Raw genomic sequence first — 11,001 nt, 5'->3', positions numbered from 1 at the left:
ATAGGCCCTGGTCTTTACAAGCTTCTGGTCTCAGATAGCATTTGGTCTTCAGCCTGCGACATTAGTTGTTCCGTTTACTAATTGTATTATTACGTGAAGTTATTGTTTCTGGTAACATTATTTTGAGTTGGATTTGTCTGCATTATGTGAGGAACTTATTTTAGAAAATTTCGGATCTCGTGACTGTATGTAAATTGGCTGGTGATTTTTTTCTAACGATAATGAAGAGAAGATGCGAGAAAACGTTATCCTTTAATCTGTTGCATTGACTTGTGTCTAAATAATTACTGTATTGTCTCTATTATATGCGTTTTATCATTATTTCTGGTGTAGAAATTTCCCGCATTATGTTATACGTATTTAAACACATATTATTTGACAGAAATTCCTAGAATAAACTTTTTGAATTAGTATTTCTATCCTCGTGTGTATGAGAACTCGAGCTTGTAAGAAGTCCAGCGTAAGTGTATCTTTAAAATCAATTTTATTTTCTTATATGGAGACTTCGAGCATTTGTGACGAAGTAATTAATCTTTAAATCTTTTCTCTACTTTAAGCTCATTTGTTCGTGATAAGCTCTCCAAATTTTCTGTATACTGTCGAGATAATTAGTGAATAAAAGAGTATAATTTTGGAGGTAGCATTTCATTCCACGCCAACTACACGCAATTCTCTTTGAATGATGCCATTTTTCGTCATTTCGATAGACACAGGGAGGATGAATGTTACCGGAAGCAAAGTATAGGTTATGAATTTATCTGAGTTATTTTGTATGGTTGGAAGTAATAACATTGTGTTATTACTTCCAACATATTTGTGTTGTATATTTTGTACGTGTCTGTACACACCCGCATGGAGCATTCGATCTTCACGTTGCACGCGCGAGAAAATTAAGAGTGGAGCGAAGTGGAGGCCATAAAGTTAGTTCTCTGTGAAGATTCCAAAGCGTTTTCTTTGCCTTTTCATTCTTGCTGAACTTACAATTTAACTTAATGATATAAATACTTACATATGTTCTAAGTGATACGCGACGTTAGCAGAACTGCAAGCATCTCCCGAGTATCTCGCTTGCGTTTCTCGGAGATTCCTTGAAACAGCCATTCCTAACTACCATTGCGTATTGATTACTAACTACCATTGCGTATTACCTTGCTATCATTATGGCCCAGTAGGATGATCAATTGATGTGCAATAAGAAATTTGAGACCGAGAAATCATTCATGCGAATAATTTAAGCTTCTGCCGGAAAAACATCAGTTCAATTTTTAGCGGAAGTGGCTACAAGCAAGCAAAGTTGTTGTAACTGGTTATCTTTGATCAGTTAATTGACGGCCGCAGTCAATTACAATCTTTTCCGTTACCGCTATAGCAATAATCGTCAAGAAAATGTAACGGGTCCAGATCATTTAATGGTTATAAAGTTGACGTTACAATGAATATATATTAAATTATATGGTTCACGTCACGTATGAGGGAGTGTAGCGAATCGCATGTGCACGATTGACGTAGCGGGAAGTATGCGGTGTATTCCACTTCGCCAAACGCCTACCGCCTATCCGATACGAACTTTTTTATTCTTATTTATCTGACCAAGTGTAGCTGCCCCAAGACGAGTTTGTCTTTGATGTGAAGAAGAGCGAGCAAGCAAGTGAAGATCGAGTGCTGGGGACTCGCAGTGGGCACCCCCGGGCTCCTAACCACTGGAGTAGCGATTTTTGCATATTAGAAATCACTAGTAAATATGTGAAATAAACTATGTAATGATAAGTACCTGAGTAGAAGAAATTAAAATTATGTGCATATATATTTCTCTATACACGTGATAATACAATTGCATGCTTACGACAGGGTTCGTACTGGTCATGGAAAGTCATGGAATTAGATTTTTCATTTTCCAGGCCTGGAAAGTCATTGAATTCCAGTTCAGGTTATGGAAAGTAATGGAATTTGCAAATAAAAGAAAAAAAGGAAATGTATTTCTGTGCTGCGTGTGTTCACTGTTTGTGCAGTCTCTTGTTTCATGCGTTCTGATTCGTTCTCCAATCACGTGACCGTCGGTCACGTGATTATTTGATCATATCAGTATAGGCAAATTTCATTTGACTCTCAGTAGGCGAACGGTACAGTGCTATTACGTGAGCGAATTGTGCAGACCTCGACATTGAAGAAGAGAAACAGCTGAACGGAGCATCATTTGGTAAAAAAAAAACAGCCGTATTATGGTGAACTCGGTTACCACTTACCAAGCTCAGTTGCATTCGACAACTTTTTGATGTGCAGTGGCAGCGTTCCATCTTCAGCGTGCAATTTCTACATCACCATGTCTGGAAAGTGTAAATTTCATGACTTGTGGAAGACTAAATGTTATCGTGACTGGCTCGCTCGCCATCGCGAGCATGAAGGTATGGCGATATGTACATTGTGCTCGAAAGACTTCGATGTGTCAAATATGGGGGAAGCAGCTTTGCAGAGCCATGAATACTAGCTATGCATTTACACGTTTGATATTTATCAACTGTAGGAGATGATAGAATATGCACGGTTAGTCTTTCAGTCATGCTAAGCCTGTCGAAAATTATATTAATGGCCACGGAGAGTCATGGATAAGTCATGAAATTTTTTTCAAAATACCGGTACGAACCCTGTTACGAGGAAATTGGTCCAGAAAAACAGTTTTGCAATGCATCGCAGTACCTATTAAAAATAATACATATAAAATAAAATTGAGGAACGAGAAAAAGTGGCATAAAACGAAACTTTTTATCCAGGAATACTCATTGAAATTGATTTAACATATCAACGATACGCGTCTTGAGTTTGTATTGAATTACGCCACCAATTCACGTGGTTGCCGCGATGTTGGTAGCAGTTGCGTGCATCTGAGACTTGCTTTATTTGCTCACGACGTCGTGGATGTTCCGTGCGATGTTGGTAGCAGTTGCGTGCATCTGAGACTTGCTTTATTTGCTCACGACGTCGTGGATGTTCCGTGCGATGTTGGTAGCAGTTGCGTGCATCTGAGACTTGCTTTATTTGCTCACGACGTCGTGGATGTTCCGTGCGATGTTGGTAGCAGTTGCGTGCATCTGAGACTTGCTTTATTTGCTCACGACGTCGTGGATGTTCCGTGTGATGGCGGGCGATGGAGGCGAGGTGACCAAGGCGCTCAGAGCTGTCGTCCTGAAGATCAAAGCTGCTACTGCTGCTCGCTCCCCGGTGAGTTGAATTCAGCTCGGGTGAGTTTAATTCAGCTCGTATTTGTTTACTTTAATCCGGGTTTGTTGAGTACAGCCGTGGTTAGTTGAATTTAGCCCGGGTGAGTCTTATTTAGTGCGTGTGAGTTTAATGTAGCCCGGGTGAGTCTTGTTTAGCACGGATGATTTATTTGAAGGTGATGACTGAATTTTCTTCAGCATGTTTGGCCAGGCATCGGGTCCGGGAAACTGAGGAAATTCTTATAGGTTTCTCACGCTATTTATTTTATTTTTGATTCGTAGTGTTAGAATTTTTTGCCGGCTTTCAGAGAGGCCAAAGATTAAAAAAATGTCAAATTCTGCAATGAAAATTGATTCTTCGAAGCTAAGTTTTAGTTTAGTTACAAATTCATTCTTATGCTTTCCTTTTTTAGGGACTGTTGTCTGACAATCTTTTCGTCGTGAAGAGAAAAGTACCAAATTGTACTTTTATTATATTGCTTACCAAATTGGCCAGACGGGACAAGTTGAGAGTTCATCTCTGACTCAGTGATCGTCACGTAAAGTTACGAGTCAAACTATAAATTTTTAAAATGTATCAATTTTCCAGTTGCCACAAGTCTAGAACATACAATAAACCGCGCACCTTTGTCGTTGTCCTTATGACAGACTGAAAAGTCGTGAATGTATGAGCGAAATGATCGGCTTTGTTCTTATACGAACTTTCGCTCATCAATGAACCACCAAACCGTGTTTTTTCCTGCTCATTATCAGCTATGAACAACACTCACTGCGGCATTTGTATGTGGACCGCGCACAATGAACAACCTAAACGGATTTTTCCTTCTCATCATCAAATATGAGCCGCAAACGTGTTTTTCCTGCTCACTAGCAACTACGAGCAACACTCACTGAGGCGTATATACGTGCACCGCGCAGGAGGTAAGCGAATGGTGCGCAGTGCCGCGGCTGGTGGCGGTAAGCAAGACGAAGCCTAAGGAGATGGTGATCGAGGCGTACCTCGCGGGGCAGCGGCACTTCGGGGAGAACTACGTCCAGGAGCTGGTGGCCAAGGCTGCCGACCCTGAGATCCTGACGCGGTGTCCTGACATCCGCTGGCACATGATCGGTCCTATGCAGAGCAATAAGGCTAAGAAGGTGGGGACTAGGCTGAATATTATAGCATATGAGGCTAAGAAGGTCAAGTCTACGTATTGAATATAAGGCTAAAAAGTCAGGGCTAGTATTGAATATAAGGCCAAGAAGGTGGGGACTTGATGGGTGGATATTATTGAATATAAGGCTAAGGTGGGGACTAGTATTGAATATAAGGCTAAGATAGTCAGGATTATTATTGAATATAAGGTTAAGAATGTCAAGACTAGTATTGAATATGAGGCTAAGAAGGTCAGGACATGATGGGTGGATATTATTGAATATAATATTCAATATTATATTAATTAATAATCCGCGTAGATCAATAAAGCATATTGTTGGTGAGACATATTGAATAAGAAAATGATACCTTATGCAGGCTAATGAGGCTGTAAGCGTGCATGAGGCCAAAGATTAGTAAGAATGAAAGACCTTCAAGCATAGAGAAGGTGCCAATGTTCATTTATTAAAATCGACCAAACTCGGGAGTTTTTTTTTCCCCCTCTTAAGTTATCATTGACATAGACCCTTTCGAAAATTTTCTAATCTTTCATATGTAACATCGTGCAAAACGCCGTTTTCTTCCGAATTCAAACTTTGAACTGTAATAATTGATGCCTGCTTTTATGCAACGCTCATTTCCTTTTTACGAAGGTGTATTTAGTAGTAATTTTCTGAACAGGTTCTGTCCATCCCTAATTTATTCCTGATCGAGACGGTCCACTCCGCTAAACTGGCCTCGCTGCTGGACGCCATCTGGGCCAAAGCTGGACACCAGCACAGACTTAACATATACGTACAGGTACGTGGATACAGGTACGTGGAGTACAGGTACGTAAAGTACAGGTACGTGAAGTACAGGTTCGTGAAGTGGACTTACGTGTACCTGCTGACACGCGTACAGGTACGTGGAGCGTACTTACGTGTACCTGCTGGCACGTACGGCTTATTTTAATAAAGAAATTTACTATAGGAACTTATTTGAACCCTAAAGTTTATTATAATTCAATTAACCTTAAATAAATTGTCCCAATGTTGCGGCTGAGCACATCTAGAAAATTAAACCTCTTCGAATTTTAAATTATTTATCTAATATATCTCCTCTTTGAATTTTAATTTTATTTTTATTTATCGAATTTATCTGTTCGAATTTTAAATTCTAATTTCCCCACGACAAAACACAGGTCAATACGAGCGAGGAGGCCCAGAAGAGCGGGGTAGCGCCTGGGGAAGTAACGCAGCTCACTGAACATGTCATCAACAACTGCCCCAACCTCAACCTCTTGGGGCTCATGACCATTGGGGCGTACGACTACGACCTCAGCCTTGGCCCCAACCCCGACTTTCAGGTGGGGAGTCGGGCAGGATTTGACCTCAATGAAATAATCTAAAAGTATAAATATCGAAACGAATCTTGGATTATTGATTGGTATTTAAGATTCTTTATTAACTTTACCCGCAGCATAGAACTTGGGATCGACCTCAAAAGAAAATATATATGTATAAATATCGAAACGAATCTTGGATTATTGATTGCTACTTAGATTCTTTATTAACTTTATACGCAGTATAGAACTTATGATCATTTTGAGGTTATATCAACCGTCAACTAATATTTTTGCCCTCTGTTATGTTGGCACGTAGTTTCATGCCGTGGACTTTAATTTTCTATAGAATTCTCGGACCAGCGCAGCCGTTGACTACGAATTTAACTCATGTGGTAACTGAAAATATTTTGAAGAGCAAAGAACAGGCGAGACTCATGATGACTGAGGTATTGACCAGTCCAATAGTGGGTGCAAACTTTGTGGCGATATTTACAGGGTCAATGATGACAATCGGGAATGCGTGGACACACCTTCTTCGTGCCGTCGCTGGTTAGTTCTAAGGCTGGAGAAACGTAAGGCCGGCCAAAATATTTTGGCCGGCAAAATAAACAATGCCGGTCGGCACTGATACGGCATCAGACGAACTTTAGAACATCTGCTTTGCTGATAAAGCTTCATTGAATGTTAATAGCAGAAATCCACACTAGAATAGTATGTAAATAAGTCATAAGTAATGATGTCCGTTAAGTAGAGGCAAAGTTTACACCTCAGCGAAGCATTTAATAAAGTATTTGGTGTCATCACCACCTGTAGCCTACCGTAGATGAGAGTAATTTATCCCAACCAAGTATAAAACGCACCACCACACACTCTTTGAACTTGTTCGCTTGACCTCTCGGTCATTTCATATTAAACCAAAGATTGTTGGAAAAAAGCCTCGTAAAAACTCACAACGGGCAGCTAAAGGCTCACAACGGGCAGCTACTGGCCGCTACTCGCTATTAACCCCTGAAGCAGGCAGTACCCCTGCACACGAGGCCACCAGCCTGGTAATTAGTGACAATTAGTACAGACCGTAGTTTAAATCTGAAACGAAGCAACGCAAAAATTTACGTAGACTTATACCGCGAAGTCTGGCTAGTAATTCGATATGTTTTAAATTTCATGCAAAAATTTCAGAACTGAGGGACTTGTGAGCTATTCATTTGCGTAATTTTTTTTTTCGTTCCAATCGAAAACGAATAACATTGAAATATGTAATAATTCCTCCAGCTGCGCATTTCTATCAATCAATTTCCCTTTGGCTCTTCTAATTTGCTAGATAGGCAATAGCGATGTCACTGTACATGGTAACATACCTGAAACGTCAACAGATAAAATTTTGATAAGATAATTTCTGAAACAATTCATTATTCTAGTTACATGTTAAGGATTAACTAGTAAGTCTCGTTATAAAAGATGTAAATTTGGGGAAATTTTAAAACTCATATTTCAACCGGAACCTTTCGTTTGAAATGGTCCCAGTTTATATCCCAACCGAAACAAACCCCGTTGTCTCGTTTCGTCTCGAATGGAAAAAAATACATCAGTACTCACTGCAGTGAGTGACAGAGAGCGCATTTTCTCGGACGGACGGAAGTCACGGACGGACGGTCGGACATGACGAGCACAATAGCGCCTTTCTTTCCATAAATCAGTAAATGCTCTAAAATCACCAAACGCAGGAGTGTCCCCAGCATGACCCCACCTTTTTGCAACCTCCGGTTATGTTTGTTAGTGCAGAGATCATCGATGTTTTCACCATATCTCGGTAGCCGTGGCGCTACTTAGCCAAAGGTTGAGCTTCATTCTTTGCACGCCAGTCTTCCAAAAATTACGCTGGTGCTTTAGTAATTCACGTCATTGGGCCGTCTACTAAAACGTTAGTCGGACTGATTTTTCTAAGATTATGTGTCCGAATATAATTCGAGTGTTAAGACGATGGGTGGCCCAGTGGTTAAAGTTCAGAGTACCAAGATTGGCGCAGAGAGGCGCGGGTTCGATCCCAGCTCTGTGCGCCAGTTTCTGGTCAGAATCGGCGAGAAGGCCGGGCGGTTAAGCATAGCAGAATTGTAGCAGTGCGTTGCGAGTTCGAGACCGCAAGTTGCTGTGAATGTTCTGCGATGTTGAGAATCGGCGCAGGCCTACGGCCTAATAAACGCTGAAACCGCTATTATTATTATTATTATTATTATTATTATTATTATTATTACTATTATTATTATTTATTATATTATTATTATTATTACATGTGTGTGCAGAGGCTGCTACAGTGCAGGGATGCAGTGTGCGCGCATCACTCCCTTCATCACCATCAGCTCGAGCTCAGCATGGGCATGTCTGCTGACTACGAGCACGCCGTGAGTGTCATCATTCATCATAATCATCATAATTGTAATGATGGAAATAGTAATGCTTCATCATAACCATATCAACCACCTGCTTGTTTAGCGCACGTGGCCCCAAACATGTTCATGGTGAATATTATTATTTCGAATATTCAAGATTATTAACGCGATAAGTACACCGGTAATGACATCAAATCAAGACGTCATTGAAGTTTGCCTAGTCTTCTTTTTCCAGCTGGCACCAGCACTGCTTCCAATATTTAAATAAATGAACGTATTTGACCTCAAAAACGCTAATAATATATTTATTATTATTATTATTATTATTATCATTATTATTATTATTATGCTTAAAATATTTGACCTCAAACGCCAATAATTCATTGTGTTATTCGTCTTTAAGTTGCCATTATTGATGAGATGCGAGATGCATCAAGTCAATCTTTGATGCTTTCACGCCATCAACTGAAATGCTTTGCATCAACGTTGGTGTTGAATGCTTGTTGTCTTGACCACTAAAATGATTTTTAGCTTAAGCCCAAATAAAATTTTCTTCTCTTATTTGAGTCCCTTATTTGATTCAGCTTTTTACAATTATTATGATTTCCTTCCTTATAAATTTCTTTAGGGAAAATTTGGTTCAACTCTGCTTCAATTGTAATTGCCACTGTGAAGGAATGGAATTATAATGTTCAATTTTTTTTTCAATTGTCGCTGCCCGCCATATTTTCTTTAACAGTCAACGTAGAGTTTAGAAATCAAATTCATTGAAACAAAATGTATATTTTTAAATATCAGTTTTTGAAGCAGCTGAGTAATTCTGAATCCATTAGCGGACGTCGCTTGAAATTTTGAAGAATTTATTTTTAAATGAATATATTTTGTAATGAATTTTTGACGAAGAATTTATTTGGAATTTTTGGCTAATTTCAGATCAGCGTGGGCAGTTCGAACGTGCGCGTAGGAAGCGTCATATTCGGATCCAGGAGCCACGAGCCTCAGTGAGGCGAACCTTCGTCCCGGCCGAGATAATTTTTCTCGGCTTTTTTCTCTCGGCTTTTTTTTCTTTCGTGGGAGAAAAAATTTTTTCTCCCACGTATTTTAGTTAGTGTTCGTTTAGAAGGCGTGCGTAGAGCATATATAGGGGCTCCTCAAGCGCGTTTCCACGTCGGCATCATTTATTATTAATAAAGGCATTGAGTAGATTAGATTAAAATTTGAAACTCGAAGTGATATTAGAAAATTTATTCAAAATTTTTTTTCATGACCATGAATTTTATCAAATTTTAGAAGGGAAGTTGCTGAAGGTTTGAACGGGTCTTCCATTTCTTCTCGATTAAACTAGAGCTCTATTATAATGGCAGGGAAAGCGACTTCAAAACTGGAATAGATTCCCAAGACTATGCTGAGTAACGACTAGTCCACCTGCTAATTCTATATTTATTTTGCGCTATTATATATTACTTCTATGTTTGACGCTGACCGGGATTCTTCTGGTGAAATGCAGAGTTCTTCTGTCTCCAAACACGACTGACACAATTCCGACCAAACAACTCAATTTTAGTCTCATCTCACCATAATTTATTATCACAAAAGCAAAAATATTTTATCACAAAAGGTTTCTCGCGTGTTCTTTAGCCAAGTTCCGGCATTTCTTTACGTGAATTTCGTTCAAGAGAAGGGTTTTTCTTGGTGGCTGAGAGTGGAATCCTCTCTCGAAAAACTGTCCTTGATGTATTCTTGCAAACATTTGTCCCACTTGATTGCAAGCCCTTTTACAGTTCAGAGCGAGTCAGTCGAGGATAATTCTGTACATTTTAAACCAAACTCCTAGCCGTACGGTCAGAAATTTTTGTAGGACGCCCTGAACGAGGCAGACCAATCGAAATATGGAATGATTTCCACCTCCAAACAGTATCACCAACTGGCGAAATTGGGACGTTATACAAACACACATGAAATTTTTCTACATCCAAAACCATCTCTGTGTAGCTGAATAATTGATTTTCTAGTTGATTCAGACAATTCTGCAGTTTTGGGCATTGTTGAAGAGCGTAAAATTCAGGCCACCTTCTAATGACGATGCCAGTTAATGAGTGACTGCAGTTAGACAGATGTCTATGAAGTTCTTATGCATTCTAGAATATTTCAACGTTTTCTGGTTCCAGAATATTCAACCGAACATAATGAATGAGAAATAATTGGCGAATGAAATTCTTTTTTTTTACGATGTGTTTGATACTTTTTGAAGCTTAACGTTTACAAAATTGCAATTGTCATGTCAACGTTTAATAATATTGTTGTTTTGATACAATATTTGTATTTCCCGTGTAAATTTACATTAGAATAGCGTTTATTATGTTATTTTGTTGGATAAGCTTTAAATAAAGTTTTTCCTTAGTGTCGGATACTATCTACACTGTATATATAATTGCAGCACGGATGTCAATAATTAGAGCAGCGCGGTTCATGACACTAGCAACCTGTGATAATTTTTAACATTGCACCCATAACTTTAGTGTAAACTGAATTCGTTAATGAAAGTTTGCGATGAGGTACAACTTCCTCTACATTTAAACTTACTTGCTGAATTATTTCTTTTCAGTTCTTAGAAAATCCGAATTTTTGTATATTAGTACACAAGTATTAAAATTACGAGTGTGTAGTCACGCATGTTCGTTATATTCTGCCTTCTTGGCAGATTAACGTCAGTTCTCGCATTATCAATCGCATTGGACACAAATACTGGAATGTCACTAATAAATATAAAACCGCCAAGTGCAATACTCAATTTTCTGATGTTAAATTTGAATGAATGTATGTTCAGACGTGTAATTCAGTCGTTACATAACATTGAGAACGTTCCTAAGTAATTATTTGATAAATGGAAAGAAGCGTCTCGGTTGCCGCTGTCTCCTCCTTCTTTGATGCCGTTTG

General features: G+C 39.1%; 1 protein-coding gene across 2 annotated transcripts; it reads left to right on the top strand.

The window, feature by feature from the left end:
- Nucleotides 1–2,583: 2,583 nt before the first annotated feature.
- Nucleotides 2,584–9,286, top strand: LOC108672212 (pyridoxal phosphate homeostasis protein-like). 2 transcript variants are annotated; one of them, XM_018159846.2, is made up of 7 exons: nt 2,584–3,053; nt 3,123–3,216; nt 4,134–4,352; nt 5,032–5,151; nt 5,534–5,698; nt 7,978–8,076; nt 8,998–9,286. In XM_018159846.2, coding segments are annotated over exons 1-7 (771 nt in total). In that variant the 5' UTR covers nt 2,584–3,051; the 3' UTR covers nt 9,070–9,286. The 2 variants fall into 2 exon arrangements, with proteins under 2 accessions (XP_018015335.1, XP_018015334.1); XM_018159845.2 differs by having other exon boundaries at nt 2,584–3,216.
- Nucleotides 9,287–11,001: the final 1,715 nt, after the last annotated feature.

This window comes from Hyalella azteca, unplaced genomic scaffold, assembly GCF_000764305.2.
Source record: "Hyalella azteca isolate HAZT.00-mixed unplaced genomic scaffold, Hazt_2.0.2 contig12211, whole genome shotgun sequence".
NCBI classification, from domain to species: Eukaryota; Metazoa; Arthropoda; class Malacostraca; order Amphipoda; family Hyalellidae; genus Hyalella; species Hyalella azteca.
This window is presented reverse-complemented; position numbering and strand designations above follow the sequence as displayed.

Excerpts from the sequence above, each read along its gene's own strand:
- LOC108672212 (XM_018159846.2), top strand. Across the intron at positions 4,353-5,031 it reads AGAGCAATAAGGCTAAGAAG|GTTCTGTCCATCCCTAATTT; the intron begins GTGGGGACTAGG and ends TTTTCTGAACAG. Across the intron at positions 8,077-8,997 it reads CTGCTGACTACGAGCACGCC|ATCAGCGTGGGCAGTTCGAA; the intron begins GTGAGTGTCATC and ends GGCTAATTTCAG.